The 25,544-nt window shown below is 52.2% G+C and overlaps 1 protein-coding gene across 5 annotated transcripts in view; it reads right to left on the minus strand.

Annotated features, from left to right (window-relative positions):
- The window catches only part of LRSAM1 (leucine rich repeat and sterile alpha motif containing 1), a 59,410-nt gene that overhangs the window by 27,268 nt on the left and 6,598 nt on the right, over positions 1–25,544 (minus strand). For 3 of the 5 annotated variants that reach the window (XM_077835599.1, XM_077835604.1, XM_077835601.1), the window contains exons 2-6: positions 24,805–24,998; positions 22,083–22,139; positions 20,498–20,542; positions 16,464–16,541; positions 14,091–14,159 (exon numbers count right to left, since the gene is read on the minus strand). In XM_077835599.1, the coding sequence (XP_077691725.1) occupies positions 14,091–14,159; positions 16,464–16,541; positions 20,498–20,542; positions 22,083–22,139; positions 24,805–24,876 (321 nt within the window). In that variant the 5' untranslated portion in view covers positions 24,877–24,998. Of the gene's footprint in view, positions 1–13,483; positions 13,573–14,090; positions 14,160–16,463; positions 16,544–20,497; positions 20,543–22,082; positions 22,140–24,804; positions 24,999–25,544 lie in introns of those variants that run through there. The other 2 variants (XM_077835602.1, XM_077835603.1) reach the window with 2 other exon arrangements.

The raw sequence follows: 25,544 nt of genomic DNA on the forward strand, positions 1-25,544 counted from the left end.
GGTGAAGACATTTTATGCCGATGGGAGAGATCTCTCCTGTTGGCATAATAAAACCACCCCGACGAGCATCATAAGCTATATTGGTGAGAGAAGCTCTCCCGCTGACATAGTGCTGTGCATACAAACGCTTATGTTGGTGTAACTTATGTTACTCGGAGATGTGTGGAATATTCACACTGCGGAGCAACATAAATTTTGCAGACACAGGCTGTAGTGTAGACATGGCCTAAGGGTCTCGCTTTGCTAGTATTCAGGTTTCAGAGTAACAGCTGTGTTAGTCTGTATTTGCAAAAAGAAAAGGAGTACTTGTGGCACCTTAGAGACTACCCAATTTATTTGAGCATGAGCTTTCGTGAGCTGTAGCTCACGAAAACTCACGCTCAAATAAACTGGTTAGTCTCTAAGGTGCCACAAGTACTCCTTTTCTCTTTGCTAGTAAGAGATCCTGCAGAGCTATCCTTTAGGAGCAAGACGCAGAGCATGTCCAGTTACTCAGAACAATGGTGATCCCCATTCATTGGTGAAAGCAGAACACAGAACTGAGTCCAGGTGCAGCAAGTGGAAAACAGGCTGACTTTCCGCCATATTTTCCCTTTATTTGCACAGAAAAATAAGACAGCTATGATCAGATGGGCACAATATACTGACACATAGGCTGAGGACCCAGTAACCTGTAACAGTCCATGGCTGTCCCAGACTCCTCAGAGTTACTCTTGAGGGACAGACCAGTCCTTTCTTACAGACAGCCCCCCAACCTGAAGCAAATACTCTCCAGCAACCACACATCGCACAACAAAAACACTAACCCAGGAACCTATCCTTGTAACGAAGCCTGATGCCAACTCTGTCCACATACTTATTCAAGTGACACCATCACAGGACCTAATCACATTAGCCACGACATCATGGGCTCGTTCACCTTCACTTCTACCAATGTGATATATACCATCATGTGCCAGCAATGCCCCTCTGCCATGTACATTGGTCAAACTCGACAGTCTCTACGCAAAACAATAAATGGACACAAATCTGACATCAGGAATCATAACATTCAAAAATCAGTAGGAGAACACTTCAACCTCTCTGGCCACTCAGTAAAAGACATAAGGGTGGCAATTCTGCAACAGAAAAGCTTCAAAAACAGACTCCAACGAGAAATTGCTGAGCTTGAATTAATATGCAAACTAGATACCATTAACTTGGGTTTGACTGGGAGTGGCTGGGTCATTACACATATTGAATCTATTCCCTTAAATTAAGTATCCTCACACCTTCTTGTCAACTGTCTAAATGGGCCATCTTGATCATCACTACAGAAGTTTTTTTTCTCCTGCTGATAACAGCTCATCTTAATTAATTAGCCTCTTGCAGTTTGTATGCCAAATTCCACCTTCTCTGTATATGTGTGTATATATTTTCTTACTATATGTTCCACTCAATGCATCTGATGAAGTGGGCTGTAGCCCACAAAAGCTTATGCTCTAATAAATTTGTGAGTCTCTAAGATGCCACAAGTCCTCCTGGTATGTTTTTTTGGGGGGGGAATTCTTTGCTAGCTGTTCTGGTGCCACAGCAGCTTCTGCTGGGCAAAGGTGGAACTGCAGCACTTCTGGGACAAATGTATTTTCTGCTGGAAAAAAAAGAATTCTGTGGAACACGACTTCTGCACATGCATAATAGAGCAGAATTCCCCCAGGAGTATCGGGGTCGAGGGCAGGGGTAGTCAATTTTTTTTTGTCAAGGTCCAAATTTCTTGGCCAGAGCATAGTCAAGGTCCAGACTCCAGAGAAACATTTTCATACCACAAGTGACCCTGTTCAACACATACAATGCTGTGTAATACACCCAGGGCCTATATTGTTAATGCACTGCATAACCTAAAAATAATCTCCAGGAAAGATGTAATAAATTAGATCTCAGACTTTGAGAAAGTACATAGATAAAATATCAGATGCAAATATTAGCATTAAAACATTTTCAGACAACGGTTTTAAATTTGAATTTGTTTTGAGTTTACAAGGAGTATTAACTTTGGTTTGTCAAATGAAATTATTGTAGGCATATTACCCCCCGCCCCTAGCTCCCTTCCCCATACCCCTGATTGACCACACCCAGCTTAGGGTTACCATATTTCAAGTTCCTAGGACATGGCCGGAAGGGGAGGGGGAGCTGGCAGTACAGCTGGGGGTGCTAGAGGGAATATTTGGGGAGATGAGGGAGAAGTGTGTGTACTGGGAAGGGGTAATTGGGGAGTGCTGGAGGGGTGTGTACTGAGAGGGGATATTTAGAGGTGCAGGAGGGGTGGGTGCACTGGGAGGGAGAATTTGGGCATGCTGGAGGAGTTACCTGGTGGATGCTGGAGGGTCTGTGTACTGGGAGAGGATTCGAGGGGTGGAGGGTGCAAGAAGGCTGTGTGTATTGGGAGGAGGTATTTGGGGTGTTGCAGGGATGTGTGTGTGTACTGGGATGTGGTATTTGGGGGGTACTGGAGGGAGTTCCTGAGGGGTCTGGAGGGTCTCTGTACTGGGAGGGGTATTTGGGGGAGTGCTGGAAGGGGCCCCTGGGGCCTCACTCTCAATGTGGGAGGCAGTGTTGCTCCATGTCATGGTGTCAGAGTGGCTGGTGCAGGCCTGGGACTCAGTGCCAGCCCATCAGTCAGTGTTTCGCTGCCTCGCCCCCTCTCCAGGGTGGGGAGCCGGGGCCTGGCTCTGAGGCCCTGTGGTAGGGCAGGTGACCTGGCTGAGAGATGTGTGGCAGCTCCGCTTACCTGGTGGGCTGGGTGACCCAGCTCTCCACAAGCCCCCAGATCGCCCACCAGCTCCCCGCCCAGAGGGGCTCCCGCTGCTCCACTCACTGAGCCCAGATGCCAGCGCCGGCTCATTCACCCATATGGCCCACTCGCTACATCCCTCTGCTGCTGCCAGCTGGTGGAGGATGGAGCTGGTGAGGCTTCAGCTGCACCAAGCAGCCGCCTGGAGACACACTGTGCCCCGCAGCCTGGCCCAGCCACCTGCCCCTGACGGTGAGGCCCCAGTAGCGTAGCCAGGCGGGAGCAGCTGCTCCCCCTCTGAGCATAAGTGGTGCCTTTTTAATTTATAGGGGCCTTTTTTAATTTTTACTCACCTGGTGGCGCTCCGGGTCTTTGGTGGCAGGGGCCTTCCTGCGCTCCGGCTCAGCAGGGGCCTTCACGTGCTCCGGCTCCTTGGTGGTACTTCGGCAGCACAGGCCTTCCTGCGCTCCGGCTCAGCAGGGGCCTTCACTCGCTCCAGGTATCGGTGGCGGGGGCCTTCGGTGCCGCCAAGGACCCGGAGCGCTGCCCAGTGAGTACAAGCGGGTGGCACCTTTTTTTTATGTTCGCTCCACCTAGCTATGCCACTGGGAGGCCCTGCTCCCTATGGATCCAGCCCTGCTTGGCTTCAGCCCATCTGACCTTTACAGTCCACTCAAAAGTGTCTGGATTTCAAACTTGGTCCACCTTTTGACTATCCCTGGTCTAGGGGCATGAAACCCAGCAGAACCCTCTACCAAAGCTGCTGTAATCAGAATTAATTTTGTTGGTTTATTCGTACAGTACTCCTCACTTAAAGTCATCCCGTTAATGTCGTTTTGTTAGTGTAACAAAAATGATTAGGGGTATGGAACGGCTTCCGTATGAGGAGAGATTAATAAGACTGGGACTTCTCAGCTTGGCAAAGAGACGGCTAAGGGGAGATATGATTGAGGTCTATAAAATCATGACTGGTGTAGAGAAAGTAGATAAAGAAGTGTTGTTTACTACTTCTCATAACACAAGACCTAGGGGTCACCAAATGAAATTAATGGGCAGCAGGTTTAAAACAAACAAAGGAAGTATTTCTTCACACGACACACAGTCAACCTGTAGAACTCCTTGCTAGAGGATGTTGTGAAGGCTAAGAGCATACCAAAGTTCAAAAAAGAACTAGATAAATTCATGGAGGATAGGTCCATCAATGGCTATTAGCCAGGATGGGCAGGAACGGTGTCCCTAGCCTCTGTTTGCCAGAAGCTGGGAGTGGATGACAGGAGATGGATCACTTGATGATTCCCTGTTCTGTTCATTCCCTCTGGGGCACTTGGCATTGGCCACTGTCGGAAGACAGGATACTGGGCTAGGTGGACCTTTGGTCTGACCCAGTAGGGCCATTCTTATGTTCTTACATTGCTGATCAACTAGAGAACATGCTTGTTTAAAGTTGCGCAATGCTCCCTGATAACATTGCTTGGCAGCTACCTGCTTTGTCCTCAGCTTGCAGAAAGAGCAGCTGGTTGGAGCGAGCTGGTGGGGGCTTGGAACCAGGGTGGACTGGCAGCCCCCCATTAGCTCCCCTAAGTTCCCTGTGCGGCAGCCACAGAGCAGGCTATCAATTGCTGGGCAGTTCAGGTGTCCCTCCCCCCACTGCCATGTGCTGCTCCTGCCCTCTGCCTTGGAGCTGCTCCCCGGAGCCTCCTGCTTGCTGTGCAAGGGTTGGGGGAAGATGGGTGCTAATGTCAGGGTGTCATCCTCCCCCCACTCCTGCCCCCCATCTCCACAGAGTGGGGGAGAAGGGGAACATGACAGGGCTCGGGATGGAGGGAGCCTACTGCCAGCAGCTGCTGTCTCAACTTGCTGATCTACTTAAAAGGGCAGTGTACTTAGAGTGGGCTGCGTACTTAAAAGGGCAATGCACATCTCTCTCTCTCTCACACATCTCTGTCTCTCTCTGCCATGCTGTTTTCCCTCCCTCCATTCGTGCTGCCTTGTAGAGTGTGAGGTTACATTAACAACGTGTTAACCCTTGAGGGCTCAACCAAGTGCTAGTTCATCATTTAGCAGTAACGCATTCCCTGGGAAACATCCCACTCTCTGAGTCCATCACCTCAACCAAGCTTCACAATCATTGCTGTGTACAGTGCTAAATTGTTTGTTTAAAACTTATACTGTGTGCGTGTCTATATATATATATATAGCGAGAGAGCGAGCGCGCGACAGGGTCAGGCCAGATGGCTACAGGAGAGTGATCCTACTGGGATCCGGGAAGGCTAAAGGATCCCCCCCAGCCTAAGAGGGGGATCCACAGGACCTGGACACCAAATAAATACAGGGGACAACTAATGAAATAACAGGGACAGGAGTGTGGTCAAAGGGTCAAACGAAGAGAACCGGACGGGGACACCGAGTAGAGAACCCCAGTCAGCGCCCACTGCTCCTCAAAGGCGTCAAGGGAGTCAGTAGACGCCGCCCAGAGGAACTCTGCCTGGATACGTGAACGGACGGAGGATTGGAAATAGGCCCCACGATCACAGGAGACTCCATCGGCCAACCTCCTCACTCTGGTTTTATATATGGCCATTTTAGCTAGGGCCAGGAGATCCTGTGACTTTGTGGGGCTGCGGATAGGGAGCGTATAAATAAGAAGGTGAGGGGGAAAGTGCAGCCAAAAGAATAATAAAACATTTGTGAGGAGCTGGAATAGGGGCTGCAGCCTGGCACACTCCAGATATGTGTGCCAGGGTTTCCCTCATGCCGCAAAAGGGGCAGGTGTCTGGGATAGGGGTGAACTGCGCCAAGTACATGCCCGTGCTCACGGCTCCGTGAAGGAGCCGCCAACTGATATCCCCAGCAGGCCTCGGGACCAAGGTGGAATATAGGCTGGCCCACCGGGGCTCCGCACCCTCCAAAGGTGGCAGGAGGTCCCGCCATTTTGTATCGGGGCGGGACACAAGGCTGAGGGCGTGAAGGGTATTGAGCACGAGCGTGTATAGATGTTTCCTTGGCGCGGTCTGGAAGCAGACTGGCTGCAGCTCGTGGAGCCGGCTCACGGTGAAGGGGTGGAGAGGTCGGTTGGGTCCATGGGGCAGGGGCCTGATGAGGGGTGGAGGGTGAGCAGGGCGCACCCTCATGCAGGACCTGGTCGAGGTAAACCCAAGCAGTGGGTGGCAAAGCAGCCCTCACCTCCTGAAGTATGTGCTGGGGAGTACGAGGTCTGGAGAGCCCCATGTGCTGAGCAAGCGTCAGGGGATCCAGCCAGTCTCCCCGGTCGTAGTCCAAGAGGTCTCCGACTCTTGTGACTTTTGCCAGGACCAACCTCTGGCGCACCGAGGGAGACTCCGCTACCTGCACGCGAAGCTGGGGGTTGTATAGCAGGGGCTCCGTGAGGAGATCTGCCCCCTCGGTGGCCTCCACGAACCTGGTCATTGAAAGCAGTTTCCAGGTCCGGAAGAGGTCCTGGTAGAAGACCGGCAGCCCGGAGAGGTCTCGCAGAAGACCTCTCGGATGGAGATAAAGGAGCTGTCGGTCGTTTCAGAGCCCTCGGAAGCGGCGCAGGAAGGCGTGCACCAGTACGCTCCACGCCGGACTACCTGCACCATAAAGGTGCCTCTACAGGGCCTGGAGGTGGAAGACATGGACCTGAGCGTGCAGACACTTCAGGCCCTGCCCTCCCTCTTCCAGGGGTAGATGGAGAGCCCCTGCAGCGACGCAGTGCAGTCCTGACCAAAAGAACTCCAGAATCGATGTCCGGAGGTTGGCCAGAAAACCTGGGGCCGGGACCAGAGCATGGACAGGACTAGTTGATTTAAGCACCAGCGCTCTCCCTCGAAGGGAGAGGCACCAGAATAGTCCCGTCCTTTTCCGGAGCCACTCTACCACCCCGCTCTCTAAATTGTACCAGTTTTCCGGCGGAGAGGGATGCGTAGCAGAAAGGTAAATGCCGAGATAGAGCAGCGGACCCGCGCTCCACCAGATGGCCTGAAGCGCGGGTGGGAGGGAGCTCGCCTGCCAGCCGTCCCTGACCACCAGGCCAGAGCTCTTGACCCAGCTGACCCGGGCGGAGGAGGTTGCCAAATAGATGGCCTGGCAGGCCTCTACCCGCACCAAGACGCCTGGGTCCTGGACCACGAGGAGCATGTCGGCAGCGTACGCTGACAGGACCAGCCGCAGCTCTGGCTCCCGCAGCACCAACCCTGTCAACCTCCTGCGGAGGAGACAGAGGAAGGGCTCAATCGCCAGAGCGTACAACTGGCCCAAGAGGGCGCACCCCTGCTGTACTCCTTGCCCGAAGCTGACCGGTGAGCCTGATTAGACACTCTGCGGAGGCATACAGCACCCAGAGAAAACCCCAAAACTGGGGTCTGAAGTGAAACGCTCACGCAGTGCTCAGGAGATACCCGTGATCCACCCTGTAGAACGTCTTCTCCCAATCCAAGGACAGGAGGGCGAATGACAGACCATCCCTACACCCGAGTTCCAAAAGGTCCCAGACCAGATATAGGTTGTCAAAGATGCTGCAGCCCGGGACAGTGTAGGTGTGGTCTGGGTGGACCACGTCCGCCAGCACGGACCCTAGCCACAGTGAGATGGCTTTTGCTATGACTTTGTAGTCTGTGCTGAGGAGTGAGACAGGACACCAATTTCGTAAATCGCGGAGGTCCCCCGTCTTTGGCAATAAAGTGAGCACGGCTCGCCTGCACGAAAGAGGGAGGACCCCGCTCTGCAAAGACTCAGCCCAGACGGTGACTAGGTCTGGGCCGAGAACATCCCAGAACACGCGGTAGAACTCCACAGTCAGCCTGTCCATGCCCGGAGATTTATTGGTGGGCATGCGGCGGAGGGCTTCCGTGAACTCGGCCAGAGTGAAAGGCAGCTCCAGCCGGTCTCAGTCGCCCGCACTGACCATAGGGAGCTCCTCCCAGAGCACTCTGCAAGCGTTAGGATCGGTCGGATCTGGGGAGAAAAGGCTTGCGTAGAAGGCTCTTGCCCTCCTGCACATCTCCACCGGATCCGTGACGGGGGTGCCATCTTCTACCAGAAGGCAGGTGATGCGCTTCTTGGCCCCCCTTTTTCTCCAGGGCGCAGAAGAAGTGGGAGCCGCGATCCATCTCCCAAAGGAGACGGATGCGGGATCAAACAAAGGCACCCCGGGACTGATGGTCCTTGAGGGCCCGGAGCTCCTCCCGCTTCTCCTGGCACGCTCCGCAGAGGGGCGGATCCTCAGGGCTGGCGGCCAGATGCCTCTCCAGCTCTAAGACCTCCCGACCCAACTGCTCTATCGCCACATCCCTCCATCGGCTGGCGCCCCGGGTGTAGTCACGGCAGAAGAGCTGGGCGTGCACCTTCCCCAGGTCCCACCACTGCCCTTGCCAGGCCAGCCAGAACTCCCAGAAAGATGTCATGAAGCCCACATCCTTCAACAAGCTGTTGTTGAAATGCCAATAGACCGGCCCCGGCCTCTCCGTGCAGAGGGAGGCTGTCACGGTGGCTAAATGATGGTCAGAAAATGGGGCCAGCCGGATGCTGGAGGAGCGGGCTCATGAAAGGTGGAAGCGTGATAAATAAATGCGGTCCAACCGGGAGTGGCACGACCGATGGGCCTCCACCTAGACAAAGGTGAACGTGGAAATGTCATCCGGGTGGTGGTTGCGCCAGACGTCCACCAGGGAGTGGTGTTCGACTATCTCCCGGAGGACGTCCGCGGCAGCCAGGCACTGCTCGGTCCGTGAGCGGTCCCACTCCTCGAGGCTGGTGTTAAAGTCCCCGCCCAGGACCAGGCATTCGTGAGGATCCACGGTGCCGAGGAAGGCCCACGCCTGCTGATAGAATCGTAGCCGCTCCGGGCCTGATGCTAGGGCATAGACATTAACGAGGTTGACCATGAGCCCCTCCATATGGACCCAGAGGTGCAGCAGGCAGCCCGGCACAGCCTTGGCGAGCCCCAGCACCTCGGGCTGTAGGTCGGGGGAGACCAGGGTCGCCACTCCAGCCGTACGAACTGTGAGATGGCTAAAGTAGATCCTGTCCCTCGAGTCCAGCTGCCAGCTGTCTTCGGTGGCCGGATCTGTATGGGTCTCCTGCAGGAAAACCACAGAGTACTCTCCCTCCCGAAGGAAGGAGAGCACCTGGGACCTGCGGAGATCCATCCTACAGCTCCGGGTGTTCAATGTTGCGATGGTGAACAGTGCCATGAGGAGGGCTGGGGGGGATCCTTGCTGGCAGGGACGCTCGCGGCCCCCATTTGACACGCAGCAAACTGTGACCTACTCCATAGGTGAGTAACGAGTCACGGAAGCCGCGGACTTGCTGGTAGGCTGCGGCAGCCTGCTTCCCGGTCCTTTTACCCTCCCCCATAAAGGCCCTTGCGGCCCGGAGGACCAGATGAAAGTCCCCCCATCGCTGGAGAGCGAGCTGTACCTTGTTGCGGGAGCCACGGATGTCTTCTAAAAACTCCCGCAGCTCCTCTCGCAGCACAAGGGGGGGTGGGATTACTGTCTCCTGGTCATCCCCTGACAGGGCCCCTGGCACAGCCCCGTGGCCCACCGAGATGGGCAGGCAGGGTGCAGACTCCCGATGGGGCGCCCGATGAGCTGGCGCCACGCAGCCCACCTCGAACCCTGGGGCAATAGGGGGAGGCGGAGGGAAGACAGCAGCCCCTAATGGATCGGGACAGGGAAACACAAAGGCCGCTCCCTGGGGGTCATTTACCGGAAATGGGAAGAAGACAGCCCCAGGGGCGGCAATAACATCGCAGGAAATGGAGGGGATTGAGACAGGGTCAGCATCGGGGCAGGGCCGGGGTCCGGGACAGGGGTAGGGGCAGAGGCGAGATTCTGAACTCCAGAAGCTAAGCAACTGGGCGGTGGCACTTCTCGGTCAGGCTCAAGGGTTGGGGGGGGTGGGGAGGGGCTCTCAGTGATGCCGGGTGCAGGCTCTATGGTGGGTTTGGCAGCCACGGCATCAGGAGGTGGACTGTGTTCTGTAAAGCCCCTGCCCAGGAAGGAAGTCGATTTTTCCACACCAACGAGGGGTGCCCCTGGTGACTCAGGTCCCGGTTGCCTGGCATTGGCCATCGGCTCAACAGGCTCGGCGGCTGTCAGCAGGGAGCCTTCTGCAGATGGAACAGTCCAGGGACTCCTCGGAGGTGGGAGCAGAAGCAACAGTCAGGGGGAGGGAGCATGGGGAAAGAGGGGCTGGAGTGAGGTCGCCCAGATCGAGGACCGCTGGCAAAGGGTCGTCCTCCCCCTGGGTGACCGGGGTCAGACCCAGGGCCTCGATCTCCTCATATATGGACAGGAGATTGCTTTCCACCACCCCAGGGTTCTCCGCGCTGGCACCCGAAGCGACGGTCGCCTCGGGGCTCACAGGGGCTTCAGATGGTACCAGGGCAGGAGGGGCTCCCTCGGGGGCCTCGGAGGGGAGGAACTCCCGTGGAGGGGAGATACTACCTTCCGGTGCTGCCACATCTTCCCCAGCCGGCACCGGTGGATGGATCACACCCGTGGGCAAAGTGGAAGGCTCGGCATCGGTGCCCCCCTTCCTGGTCTTCTAGGGGGCCTCTGCATCGGCTGGGAGGAGCGGAGTTCGAGCCTTCCGCTTGCCCTGCTTCCCCTGTACTAGGGCTCAGCCCTCCATGGTATCATCTGGGGGCTGGCTAGCAGGGGTCGTGTCAGGGGGCAGAGGCGATGGCTCAGGACTCGGGGAGGGGTAATGGTAGGGCAGCACGAGAAAGGGAGGATTCCCCCTGGGCCGGGCCCTCTCCCATGCCCAGTGGTGTCCCTGCCGCACCCTCCTCCGCAGGCCCCATCAGATTCTCCCAAGCGGAGCAGTGGTGGGCTGGGAAGGAGGAGGGGTGGCTTCAGGTGCCGGGCAGCCAGGGGCAGCGGCGATGACGGGGTCGGCGCCCTGCCGGGGATTGGGGGTCCCGGATGCCCCTCCTTGCAGAGCCAAGGGCAGTCCCTCTGGACGTGCCCCATCGCCCGGCAGAGGTAGCACCGGGCCTCTCCCGTGGAGTAGTGCACCCGGTAACAGGCCCCCTGACAGGGGACAAGGAATGACCCCTCGAGCACCTCTCCGTCACGCGCCGCCAGCGGAATGAGAGGACGTGACGGAGGGCAGGGTCTTTGCAGCCCAGTGGGAGAGGGCTGACAACGGAGATGGGTTTCCCCAGGGTGGAGAGGGCAGGTAACAGGGTGGCATTGGGAAGAAAGGGAGGGACGGAGGTCAGGACCAGACGGATGCCCAGGTCCTCTAGCAGCTCCAGGGGGATGAACACGCCCCCCACAGCCAGGCCCTTCTCCACCGCCTCCTGGGCGGTAGCCTCTGATGCTAAGAAGATGACGACCTTTCCGTACATTTTGGAGGCTGCCACAATGGCCGTGTGTCCCACCACCCTTGCCAATGCCCGCATGTACGTCTCCACATGGGGCGAGGCGGGCACGAGGAGGCAACGGACGCCATGCTTCCTGGTCAAGGTTGGGAAGGGGCCCTGGCCGCTATAGATGGTAGCGGAGGAGCTGGGCGGGAAAGAGGACGTAGCAGTAGGCCAGGGGGCTGCCGCCTCCTGGGCGTACGCCCTGGGGGCCGGGGGAGGGGCACCCGCAGAGCTGGTGGAGGGAACTGTGGGGAGGGGCGCCGCGGTCAGTGGCGGGGACACAGCAGTGTGGTCAGCCCCTGTCATGGAGGGCTTGGTCTTTTTTGCGGGGCCGTTGCCCTTCTTTTTACCCTGGCCCTTCCCACCGGCTGGGAGGGCTTCCCCAGGGTCGGAAGGGGCGAGGGACGTGGCAGCAGCGAAGGTCACCCCGGTGTCCACCTCTGCCGGTGCCCCAGCGGGGGCAGTAGCAGGTGGTTCGGCTGCGGCACTGGAGGTAGAGGCTCAGGGGGGCAACGGGGCAGCAGGTGGGGGAGGGGTGGTGGGGCCCCACCCGTCTCGTCCCCCGCCATCAAGAGCAGGGAGGGAAGGGGAGACACCAGAAGGAGGAGGGGAGAGGGGAAGCAGGTCGACCACTCGTCCCCGCTAGGCTGCAGGCAGGGGAGGAGGGCGCCAAAGGGGGTGGGCTGGACGGGGGGGCAATCAGGGGTTGGGGTCAATAACCAACACTGGGTGGGATTCTGGCTCCTCTAGCTGCACTAGGGGAGGGGGGGGAATACAACAGCATTGGGGGTGCAGTGAAGAGGGTTTAAACTAACATGGGGAGTGGCACAAGCGCATGGGAGGGGGCATGGACGCACAGAGCAAGGGGCTAGCTTCAGAGGCTGGGGCAGGGCAAACAAACAAGGGCTGCAGAGGGAAATGGGCGGGGCAGGCAAACAAACCGAACTAGTAAGGGGGGCTGGGGCAAAGGGGGGGCAAAGGACTGGAAGGGGAAAATGGGGCAGATAGCAAGGGGAAAAGCTGTGAGGTGGGCAGTCCAGGGGGGAGCACGAGCACCCACATGCACTTACACAAAGTCAGTTTGGGCTGGCTGCTGCTTCTGGCCCAAATGGTGCAATCAGGGCGTGGCAAGCCAAGCAAGCAGCTGAGTCCAGAGGCAGGAGCTGAGGCAGATGGTATACAGCCAGTGGGGTGGTGGAGAGGGCAGCGGTGGTGGTGGTAGTGGTGGGGGTTGGGGGGGAGACACAGATGGATCGGGGGGCAGCTCCACGCCACACCCCCGTGTCCCCACAAACACAGTGAAGACCCCCACCACAAGAGCACAGTTTGAAAGTTACTTAGTTCCAAAGGCCCCCTCCACGGAGGCCGGCAAAGTCTCAAGGTGCTCCCCCACTGGTAGATCGTCCTTTTCTTCTCCTCTTCGGGGCTTCAGCAGCTCCAGGAAGCAGACTCTGCAGCAGCAGCTCCAGGAACTCCAGGTGGTGGTCCAGGTAGGCAGAAAGGACCCCTCTCAGGTGATGATGGTGGTGGTGTCCACAACAGCAACAGCTGGGATCCCTCACTCCCCCATTCTGGGGAGCCCGCCAGCAGGCTCCCCCCCCGCAATGGGCTGCAGTTGGAGCAGTAGCAGTACCCGAGGGTGGGGGGTCCAGCAGCTGGCCAGCAACCAGGTAGCAGAGAAGGGGGATGGTGTCTGGCCCAGCCAGGGGAGCAGCTGGAGCAGCAGGGAGAGCCCAGGGCCTAACAGCAGCAGTATCAGCAGGAGCAGCAGCAGCCCTCTCCCTCCTTCTCTCTCCAGGCCAGAGGGCTACAGGAGAGTGATCCTTTTGGGATCTACACATTAGTTAGTCACTGCTTAGTCTATTTTTCATTAGACACTGCAACCATTATTCCTTGCCTGGGACTATTGTGGGATCTCAGTGTTTACTAGGGGAGGCTCTTATCTAGCCCCCCAGTCAAAGCATGGAGCAAAGTCTCATCCCCTCTCAGACTGGCAGATGCCAATTTATTTCTTCCCCATCTAGAACATATTTCCCAGCCTCCATTGCTAGAGCGCCACCTTCCCAACAGAAGGGCAGAGCATACAACCCAATCAGAGCATGCTTCTGGGATCTCAGTTAGTTTGTTCACATAATGGTCCAATCCTACCCTACCCACGGAGACCATCTCCCTCCTCCACAATGCACAGCTTCCCATGCTCTATAAAACAGGGCTCCCAAAGTCACTGCTGAGGGCAGGTCTCTAAAAAACAGGGCTCCCAAAGTCACTGCTGAGGGCAGGTCTCTAACAGGCTGCACAGGACATGTGCCCCCTCCATATTATGTACAAAACACACATACTTTAAGTCTTGTAATGCTCTTCCTCATTTCTCAGGAGACAAGATCCCTGTGCTCCAGTGGGTTCCCATCGTGGAATGTCCAGTAACTTCCTAGAGCAACAGGGAGTAATGAACTCCAATGCTCTCCATGGCAAGGGCGCATGGAGGGGAGGACTAATCTTCTTCCCCAGTGACGACAGGACGTCAGAGTTACAGTAGGCACACTGGGACTGTCGCTCCCGACACATTCATTTCAATAGGAGCTGCAGAACCTGAGTACTTCAGAAAGAAATTGGACTGGAAACTGCAGCCTCTCTATGCCTCCGGCACATGGTTGGTGACCTGCTGTGAGTGGTTTGCCAGCCGTTGCCCTATCCTGAAGGCCAGTTATAGCAGAATGGTGTAAACTGGCACCAAGGAATGCGACGTGCCTGCTATGCCCCAAACTGCCATTTTCAATGCGATTAACTTGGCTCTTAGGGAAAGTCAAGTGAGTGATAAGGATCCAGTGACTGACAACTGTCATTTAAAATACTAGTTAGCTATTTAATAGCAATACAAATCAACCACGCTGTCCTAGAGCAGAAACTTAAATCAGGCACCCAGGATACAACCCACAAACCCTTTACCTGGAGATATGTCAGCTGGCCAATATCATCAGGAAGTGATGTCAGCTGGTTGTCATGGAGATCTAAAACCTAGGACAGGAGGAGAAGATTCTGTCATCAATCAAGCTTGTGGTGAAGTAAGCACAGAGAGGAGTTACCCAGCAGTGAAAGTCAGTCTGCCAGGCTTCAACTTTCAAAGGGCCCTAAGAACATCAGGCATCCAATTCCTATGGACTTCTGGTAGGGGCTGGGCACCTAGCTCCTGTCAGTAATCCACTGTTCTCCACGTCCAGCAAAGGAAGGACAAGAAGTAATGGGCTCAGGTTGGACCTAGGGATACTTAAGTTAGATATTAGGAAAAGCTTTCTAACTCTACAGATAGTTCAGCACTGGAACAGGTCACCAAGGAAGCTTGTAGAGAATCCTTGTCACTGGAGGCTTTTAAGAACAGCTTGGACAAAAAGCTGTGAGGGATGGTCCTGCCTCAGTGCAGGGAGCTGGACTTGATGAACTCTCCTGATCCTGTCCAGCCCTGCATTTCTATGACTCTACACTATGAGTTTATGTCGGAGTCCACACAATGAAGCCATTTTTTCCGACAAAGGGCTCTTAAAAGCAATTTCTGTACTCCTCCCCAGTGAGGGGATTAGCGCTGAAATCGACATCGCCGTTTCGAATTAGGGTTAGTGTGGACACAATACAAAGGTATTGGCCTCCGGGAGCTATCCCACAGTGCACCATTGTGACTGCTCTGGACAGCACTCTAAACTCTGATGCACCGGCCAGGTGTACAGGAAAAGCCCCGGGAACTTTTGAATCTCATTTCCTGTTTGGCCAGGCGAGCTCATCAGCACAGGTGACCATGTAGTCCCAGAATCGAAAAAGAGCTCCAGCATGGACCAAACGGGAGGTACTGAATCTGATCACTGTATGGGGAGAGGAATCCGTGCTATCAGAACTACATTCCAAAAGACGAAATGCCAAAACATTTCAAAAAATCTCCCAGGCCATGAGGGACAGAGGCTACAACAGGGACGCAACACAGTGCCGTGTGAAAGTTAAGGAGCTCAGACAAGCGTACCAGAAAACCAAAGAATCAAACGGACGCTCCGGGACAGAGCCCCAGACATGCCGCTTCCACGCTGAGCTGCATGCAATTCTAGGGGAGGCTGCCACCGCTACCCCACCCCTGTCCGTGATGGGACACTCTCCGCCATGCCTGAGGATTTTGTGGATGAGGAAGATGAGGAGGAGGAGCTTGAGGAGAGCACACAGCACACTGTTCTCTCTAACAGCCAGGATCTTTTTATCACCCTGACTGAAATACCCTCCCAACCCAACCAAGCTGGAGAAGGGACCTCTGGTGAGTGTACCTTTTAAAATATAATACATGTTATAAAAGCAAGCATTTTTTAATGATTAAGTAGCCCTGAAGACTTGGGATGCATTCATGGCCAGTACAGCTACTGAAAAAGTCTGTTAACGTGTCGGGAGATGGAGCGGAAATCCTCCAGGGACATCTCCATGAAGCACTCCTGGAGGTACTCTAAAAACCTTTGCAGAAGGTTTCTGGGGAGAGCAGCCTTATTCCATCTTCCACGGTAGGACACTTTACCACGCCATGCTAGTAGCAAGTAATCTGGTATCATTGCATGACAAAGCTTGGCAATGTATGGTCCCATTGTTTGCTGGGTCCTCTGCCTGGTTATGGGTAAATGTCATCAGTCAACCCTCCTTCCCTCCATGAAAGCAACAGCAGACAATCATTTCATGCCCTTTTCCCTGGATTGCGTCTGCTCGGGCAATCCAGGGAAAAGGGTGCAAAACGATTGTCTGCTGTTGCTTTCATGGAGGGAAGGAGGGTTGACTGATAACGTTCACCCATAACCACATGCGACAAATTTTTGGCCCCATCAGGCATTGGGAGCTCAGTCCAGAATTCCTATGGGCAGCGGGGACTGCGGGAACTGTGGGTTAGCTACCCACAGTGCACCGCTCAGAATGTTGACGCTTGCCACGGTACCGTGGACGCACACCGCCGAATTAATGCGCTTAGGATGGACGCATGCACTCAATTTTATACAATCTGTTCCCAAAAATTGACTTCTGTAAAATCAGAGTACTTTCGTAGTGTAGACATGGCCAAGAAAATCCCAGCCTCTGCAAACAAATGGATTCACTGGAGTGCCAGTGACAGGAGCTCAACAGCCCCCAGATGGTAAAGACTTCCTGCCACTGCCTCCCGGGGATGAAACTGAAGGGGTGAGGTCAGTGAAGAAGACTTTACATCTTGCTGTCAGTCCCTAGAGGTGAGAATCAGTTTGATGGGTAGAGGGTTTATTTTTAACCCTGACTGAATGCGAACAGAGACATTGTTACAGGCTCACAGGTTACCTTCACAGTTATGAGATTCAGGAGACTGCAGGACTTTGGAACCAGAGATGTTAGATTATTTGTATGAACAATCAGCACCTGAAGAAAAAAATAATATTGGAATAACATCACAGGAGATATTACAGCCTGAACAACCACATCCCCGTGGATTTCATTCTGTATTCAATTGTTCTATTTCTGTAAGGGGTTCAGACCTGATTAGATTAAATATTAAATAAAATATGTATTTGCATGAGTGGAACTGGCTGCCATAGGAGGCCAGAGTCAGATATCACAGCTGAATTTAAAGAGGGGTCTGGATAATTTTCTGATCAATAATACTTGAGGTCATGCAGGCTAAGACAGCATGAGATTTGATTCTTTCTAAGTTAACTCCTGTAGAGGCTCAGCAAGAATTCCTACACATATTCTCCTGTGATAAAGAGGCTCATTGGTGGTTCACTACTCTCTGACAGCAACTCCTCTCAGGCTTGACAAACTCACTACACCTAACATATTGCTATCACAGTATTTGTCTGTAAAGAAGGTCTGTCATAAATATACAGCTAAGGGTAGCATAAAATCCCTCCTTTACCTGTAAAAGGTTAAGAAGCTCAGATAACCTGGTTGGCACCTGACCAAAAGGGCCAATAATGGGAGAAGATACTTTCAAATCTGTGGGGGAAGATTTTTGTTTTGGGTTTTGTGTGTTCTCTCCGGAGACAAAGAGAGAGACCAAGCAAGTAACCCAGCTCCTACTGAATGATATATTTAAACTTACAGAAATAGTAAATAAGAGCAAGGAGTATCTTTTATTTTAGCTGGTGAATTTTCCTCTATGCTAAGAGGAAGGTTTATTCCTGTTTTTTTTTGTAACTTTAAAGTTTTGCCTGGAGGAGAATCCTCTATGTTTTAAATCTTACCCTGTAAAATTATCTTCCATCCTGATTTTACAGAGGTGTTTCTTTTACGTTTTCTTCTTTTATTATAAAAGTTCTGTTTTTAAGAATCTGATTGGGGTTTTTAGTGTCCTAAAAACCCGAGGGTCTGGTCTGTGCTCACCTTGTTTACTCTCAAGCCTCCCCAGGAAAGGGGGTGAAGGGCTTTGGGGGATATTTTGGGGAAACAGGAACTCCAAGTGGTCCTTTTCCTAAATCTTTGTCTAACTCACTTGGTGGTGGCAGTGGAAGGATTTGTGCCTTGGGGAAGTTTTTAACCTAAGCTGGTAGAAATAAGCTTAGGGGGTCTTTCATGAGGGTCCCCACATCTATACCCTAGAGTTCAGAGTGGGGAGGGAACCCTGACAAGATCATTGCCTTCTATGATGAGATAACTGGCTTTGTGATAAGGGGAAAGCAGTGGTTGTGTTATTTCTTGACTTTAGCAAAGCTTTTGATACGGTCTCCCACAGTATTCTTGCCAGCAAGTTAAAGAAGTATGGACTGGATGAATGGACTATAAGGTGGATAGAAAGTTGGCTAGATCGTCAGGCTCAATGGGTAGTGATCAATGGCTCCATGTCTAGTTGGCAGCCGTTATCAAGCAGAATGCCCCAAAGGTCGGTCCTGGGGCTGGTTTTGTTCAATATCTTCATAAATGATCTGGAGAATGGCGTGGATTGCACTCTCAGCAAGTTTGCAGATGACACTAAACTGGGAGGAATGGCAGATACGCTGGAGGGTAGGGATAGGATACAGAAGAACCTAGACAAATTGGAGGATTGGGCCAAAAGAAGTATGATGAGGTTCAACAAGGACAAGCGCAGAGTCCTGCACTTAGGACAGAATATTCCCATGCACTGCTACAGACTAGGGACTGAATGGCTAGGCAGGAGTTCTGCAGAAAAGGACCTAGGGGTTACAGTGGACGAGAAGCTGGATATGAGTCAGCAGTGTGCCCTTGTTGCCAAGAAGGCTAACAGTATTTTGGGCTGTATAAGTAGGGGCATTGCCAGCAGATGGAGGGACGTGATCATTCCCCTCTATTCGACATTGGTGAGGCCTCATCTGGAGTACTGTGTCCAGTTTTGGGCCCCACACTGCAAGAAGGATGTGGAAAAATTGGAGAGAGTCCAACGGAGGGCAACAAAAACGATTAGGGGGCTGGAGCACATGATTTATGAGGCGAGGCTGAGGAAACTGGGATTATTTAGTCTGCAGAAGAGAAGAATGAGGGGGGATTTGATAGCTGCTTTCAACTACCTGAAAGGGGATTCCAAAGAGGATGGATCTAGACTGTTCTCTGTGGTAGCAGATGACAGAACAAGGAGTAATGGTCTCAAGTTGCAGGGGGGATGTTTAGGTTGGATGTTAGGAAAAACTTGTTCATTAGGAGGGTGGTGAAGCACTTGGAATGCGTTACCTAGGGAGGTGGTGGAATCTCCTTCCGTAGAGGCTTTCAAGGTCAGGCTTGACAAAGCCCTGGCTGGGATGATTTAGTTGGGGATTGGTCCTGCTTTGAGCAGGCGGTTGGACTAGATGACCTCCTGAGGTCCCTTCCAACCCTGATATTCTATGTGAGGTATTAAATGAAAGCTGAAAGCAGCAGTCCCCAAACGAGAGACCGCAAAGTGGTCCCCAAAGTGGTCAGGAATGGGGACACAGCTCAGGGAGGAGGAATGTGGACAGGGGTAAGGGTGCCAAGGCTGGGGCTGCAGCCAGGGGCGAGTCTGGGGCTGGGAGCAGGGCCACAGCCCAGCTGCGGTGGGGGTGCCAGGGCTGGGGACTGGTGCAGGGCCGTGAGTTGAGCCACGCCAAGGCTGAGGCCAGGGCCAGGCGTGGGGCCGGGAGCCGGGGATTCCTGGGGGCGGGACCAGAGCAGAGCTGGGGGTGGAAAGGGGCTGGGTGGCATTCCCTCCCTGCCCCCATGGCAGCTGGCCCAGGCCCCACTCCATGCCCCCATAAGGGGGTGCGCCCCACACTTTGGGGACCTCTGGCTTATGGTATACTGGTCATCATAAGCGTTGCGAGATGTATATATGGGTGATAACTACGAAGCTGTATGTATGTGTTAAAAATGTGTTCACCACGTGACCCAGCAGGGGTGATGAACAAGTCTGTCCCAGAAACAGGAATGTTGGTTTACATCAGAGACCTTGGCAGGCAGGTAAATCAAGCAATTCAAAAGCCAATATGATGGGAGCTGCATTTGCATGTAAGACAACAGGAAAAGCCAGGCTGACCGGGGAAGCAGGGAGTGTGAAATCAGCCTGGGAAAGCACCAAAAACTAAAACCACTGGGGGGTTGTCTTGTTTCTGGGGTCAAAACAATAAGTTTTGAGGAAATATAAGGAGAAGCTAAAAGACATTTTGTTATCCATGTCTCTGGCAGAGGGGAGTGATTCGTGACCATTGTGGATGCTGGTTTTGACTGAAAACCAGCAAGCTCTGCAGACAGACTTTGAGGGTGAGAAAACTGCTTTAGCCAAAGGACGGTAGCCTGCTAAAGTTTAGTCTTTTAGAAGTGTGTTATAGTTTTGTTTTTAACCAATTCTGTTTTCATTACCTTTACGCAGTACCACTTAAATCTCTATCTTTGTTAATACACTTCTCTTTATTTTATCATAAGTACCTCTCAGTGCTGTAATATTAAGCAGATGGTGAATCCTTCATTGAATCAAACAGGCTGGTGTGTGCAGTGTCCCTTTGGAGATAGCAAACTTGGTAATTTCTGTGAGTGTCCAGTGACGGGCTGGATACTGTGGGGAATGCTTTCAAGGGTGATTGGAGTGCACCTAAAGTTAACCGGCAAGGCAAAGCAAGGCAGAGCTTCTGAGGAGATTGTTTGAGTGGCTACCAGACTAGAGTGACAGGAAGCTGACACCATGTTTAGCACCAGCAAGTCTCTCTCTCACTGAGGCAGGCGAGTAACAAGATAACAGAATCCTGGGTGCCTCAAGAAAACATCAGAACACCCTCTATGTATAGCATTGCATAACTGGTCAAGTGCATTAAGGACAGAGATTTCACCTTCCTCTGAAGCATCACGTAAGCCCATATACGTTACATAGGCACTTCACATACTGTAATAATGCTTAGTATTTAGACTTCTCTTACCTTTTTTTGCAAAACTTTACATGTTGCAAAAGCGCCATAAGGAATCTGAAATCAAGCACAAAAATAGCCCAATAGATCACAACAATACATTGCAACGTGCCATTAATTTTCTAAGCACTTCTAAAGTATCCATCCACAGGACTCAACAATCCGCTTTCATTAAAAACCAAACTGATACTAAGATTACTGTCTCTGTCATTAGTCAATAGCTGGTCCCAGGACCCAGCACTTCACTGCACTGCTGTGAACATCAACTAGTGGCTCTGGGCAGCACGACAGGGACTTCAGGCTAACAGAGAATGTGCTGCTAGGTCTGGACAGCTGTCCAGGACTTGGGTGGCTTAACAGGCAGCGCACAGATCCCTCAGAAGGCCAGGCACATTCTCAGTGAGTCTCTATTCAAATGGGGAATCCCAGCATGTCTTTGTAACTCCCAGCACACAACTTGGCCAAATGGGAAAGGGGAGAGGACAGATGCCTTTACGTATGTTGGCGTTCCTAGTATGGAAAAGGTGCAGAACTACTGTCTTAGGCCACAGAGAAGACTTCCCAAAAAAGGGGCAGAAGCCCCACACTTCAAGAGATGAACTAGACTGAACAAAGAGGCAACAATTCTGCACAGATAAAGCCATGACAGATAAATTAAGCAGTTCATCTCTGTCTCCAGACCAGCAAGATCACCCAAGATCACTTTTTGAATTTAAAGACAACCCAGGATCTACCCCGCCCCTTCCCTGAGGCCCCTCCCGTTCCCCAAAGCCCAACTCCGCTCACTTCTTCCCCCCCCCCCATCACTCACTCTCCCCCACACTCACTACCACTTTCACTGGGCTGGGGTAGGGGGTTGGGATTCTGGCTCTGGGCTGGGGCCGAGGGGTTTGCAGCGTGGGAGGGGGCTCTGGGCTGAGCCTGGGGCAGGAGGTTGGGGTGCAGGAGGGGGTGAGGGGTGCAAGCTCTGGGAGGGAGTTTGGATGCAGGAGGGGGCTCCGGGCTGGGGCAGAGTGTTGGGATGCAGGAGGGGGTGCAGGTGCTGGCTCTGGGAGGGGGGGTCAGGGCTGGGGCTTGGGGTGCGGCCTCCTTCCAGGCAGCACTTACCTCCAGCAGCTCATGCTCAGCGGTGCAGCGTGGCTTCCACTAAGGCAATCTCCCTGCCTACCTCAGCCCCATGCCACTCCTAGAAAGCGCCAAGACACCCCTGCCGCCCCGCGGGGGGGCGGCAGCATGTGGCTCTGTGCATTGCCCCTCTCTGCAAGCATGGCCCCTACAGCTCCCATTGGGCACAGCTCCCCATTCCTGGCCAATGGGAGCTGTGGGGGTGGTACTTACAGGCAGGAGCAGTGTGTGGAGGGAGACCCCTGGGGCCGTGGTAGCTGCTTCTGGGAGCAGCCTGGAGCTGGGGCAGGCAGGGAACCTGTCTTAGCAGCAGCCCCGTTGCACAGCCAGAGATCGCAATCGACTGAGAGATCCTCCGGGATCAACTGGTTGGGGACCACTGCTCTAGTCTCAGAGTTATAACAACTGGCGTTCTATACTGGGAAGGAAATGAGAGAGCTGGACAGGTCCCCTCACTCTGCAAATCACATACCTCAGAGAGTTCACATTTAGATATATCAAGAATGTCATCAGCACCAGCTTCTTTTGCCTAGAGAGAGAGAGAGAGAGAGAGAGAGAGAAATATGTGCTGCACGTTTAGAATGCTAAGAGAGAAAAGTGGCCTCTTACTGCATGTTGGCTAAACTACCCTGCTGACCTCTCTTTAGAAATTTAATCACAGCTCTTTGCTATCGCCACCCCAATCAAAGGCCAGTATTAGATGCAAAGTATATTCCATAGCTATACTTGAAGCCCTGTTCATGCAACCAAGAAACTAAATTCTACAATACAAACATTGTTTGTGCAGAAAAGTGAATTTCTGCATCAAGAGCAGAGATGTCACTTACTTGTGCGAGAAGATTTTAACAGAGAGCATATGAAAGTGTTTTAGTGACATAATTCCCGGTTCTCTAGGCCTGGAGATAAATAGATCATGCCATGAATGAGAGGGAGGCTCTACTACATAAAGGGACTACTGTAAAAATGGTACCTCTTACTCCCTTTGTGCATTCAGAATCAGATCTGCTATCTAGGGGAACAAAAGTAATTACTGCTGCTTTCTATTCCTGCTACAGGGCTAACTCAGCTGCAGAAAGGGGAGCTGGGGTTCATTCCTTCTTGTGTAAAGCAGTTGTTATGTTCCAGCTTGTAGCACCTGTGTAACCTGTTGCTACCACTAAAGGCGATAATGAGGTTGCACCAGGGAGCGTAACTTGGCCTCCCGAACTTGTTATTATTAGTGATGCTCATAAGATGAAAAGAGTCCAGCTTGACTTGGAGCCCAGACTGAGTCTGCAGGGCTGGCAGTTAGAAAAAAATCCTTTCACTTGGAGACTAAGCACAGCCCCTATGGCAATAATCCTGGGACAGCAAACACCGGACCCCACAGTGCTAGTTTTACAGACACTCTTCCAGAGCAGAGACACACTTTGGGACTGACCCTGCTCCAGTGCAAGCAATGGGAGTTTCACCACTCACTTTGAGGGGGGCTGGATCAGGGTCTTCAAGTGCATAAGCACCGAGGCCCTGATCCAGAAGGATATTTAAGTACATGTGTAATTTTGAGCTTGTGAATAGTCCAACTGACTCAAAAGCGCTATCGTGCTTACGCACCTTGCTGAATTGGGGCCCTCAGACAAGTTTCAAGGAGCAAAAAGTCAATTTTAAACACCACCTAAGCTTTATCCGTGAAGGTGGAAGTTTGAGTGAATTCTAGGATTGGTGGATTGACAGACTGATAGCCCTGGAGACCAAAGTTCCCATTTATTTCCAGAACAGGTATAGCCCCAGCAAGGAAGGGAAAACGGCCCCTTTACTGCCCAAACCAATGTGCCAATCGTGACATGGTGCAACCATATCTGGGGCAAGAGGGTAAGTTCACTGTCCTTAGCCTCTCTGCTGAGATTGTCAACAAGGGGGCCAATAAGTGACCATTTTTGTGTATTTTGTGACATGTATACCTGTCCCACCAGGAACTAGCCAGAGACGCCCTCCCCGCAAATTCATTTCACACAGTCTACTGAAATGAAGGCAGCTTACATGAACTTAAAAGTGAAAGGGAGTTATGATGGGGAACCCGACAGAGGCTAACAACAACTGCCAAGCCAGTCCATTTAGTTGATTGGACTCTGAACACATAAATCACTGTAACGTTCAGACTCAAAGAAAACCATCACTTTCACTGGTCAGGCCGCTGGGGTTACTAGGAAGAATTAGAAGCAGCTGCAAGTCACAAGGGCAATTCTTCATAACACCCAGCATCCTCATCTCTGAGCTATTAAAAGATACAATGACCAGTTGGAAGAAGAGTTCTTCTAGTCCTCCGCAGCTTCTAAGGTAAATTATGTTTTGGGGGTCTAATCATTTCCACAGTAACGACTTCAGGGAGTAGCATCATTAATACATATTTATTCATTCCTGTTTTCACCAGACAATTAGATGTAACTACTATTATTAACCCAGGTAGTGAAACTGATGTCATGCAAATACATGTCAGAAAATACAGGGGCCAAATTCAGCTTTAAATGAAGTTTTAGTGCAGAGCAAGATGTCAGAAAGAGCTTAGAGAAGTGGAGCTTATGCATCATACTAGTTTAAAATACACACACTGGATGCAGGCATCCAAAGCAACATTTGATCCTTTGGCTAGATAGTGTCTCTAAACTATTAAAATTATGAATAGGGAAAAAAGTCTAAAACCACTTATCTCTTCTCAGTTACACCAGCTACTTACATATATTCATACAGTGCATAAGGCCTTTCATCCTGAAGCACTTTGCTGTCTGCTTAAATAGGAATCAATCTCCCACTAGCGAAATGTGGCTGCCTCTGGGGTAGAACATGGCAGCCTATGCCATGCACCACTCCACAACAACTTTTAGAAGTGGTGAAAAAAACTACCTGGGGATGGTTTTAAGGAGGCAGACTATAAACCAGGGGACAGACCCTCAGGTGGTATAAAGCAATGTAATTTCATTCACTTCAATGTAGCTATGACAATTTGTACCACTTGAGCATCTACCCCAGCTGTCCTAGCCAAATCACAGCGCAGGTAAACACCTGAACTTTTATTCATTATTATTATTTGCACTGCAGTAGCACCTAGTAATGAAAGTGCCATAGGATCTGTAGTTACCAGTGGTTGGGAGTTCAGCTTAGCATCCTTATCCAAAACAGGGATACAGAAAAAGGAAAAGCATCATCCCAAAGCTTACCAGGCACATTTGGTATTCAAGGCGCTTCCGGGCCGCATCGCTGGGTTTCCTTTTACGGAAGAACAGCAGCATCTTTCACTTTTCACTCCAGATCTGTCTCAGTGGCAGAAAGCGACCAGTGCAAACAAAGGCAGAAGAGGCAGGGAGTGTACGTAACAGGTGTTGACAGGGAGCCTGGGTTAAGGAATTGCACTCTAAGTAAAAAGAAGAGAAAATCACCATCCCTGAGTTTGTCCTGGTTTAGGCTCTGATTCTGCCAGATAATCCCCAGAAGTCATTGGGGCTCCATGTTGGCACACGGATTAGAGTGCCCAATTGGGTGCTAATGTTGCATCCAGGTAGTACCTGCCATTACAGTAGATTGTTTTATGCTTTTAAACCCCACCTTTGCCTTGTGCTAATGTAATACTTTTCAAGCACTTGTTTTTTAGACAGAAATACAGAATACTTCTCCAATTTTACTCACCTAGTACTTTTGCTTAAAACATCTAGCAGTTTAAAGCCCATTTTCAGTTGGCAGACTTTTCAAGATACAATCATTTGTATTCGGACCTATGTTAACACAAATGCACCTAAACTTTGCCCATAAAATAAGAGTTGATTGCCACTGCATTAGTCATATGCGGTGGCATGGGCTGCAGAGACAATAAATTCCAAACTGCAGTGCCTGAAGCACAAGCCTCTCAGCTTAAGCTGGAGCATTGATGCTGCGACCTGTAGTTTTTGCAGCACAAACACTT

Source organism: Eretmochelys imbricata, chromosome 16 (genome assembly GCF_965152235.1).
Source record: "Eretmochelys imbricata isolate rEreImb1 chromosome 16, rEreImb1.hap1, whole genome shotgun sequence".
Taxonomy (NCBI): domain Eukaryota; kingdom Metazoa; phylum Chordata; order Testudines; family Cheloniidae; genus Eretmochelys; species Eretmochelys imbricata.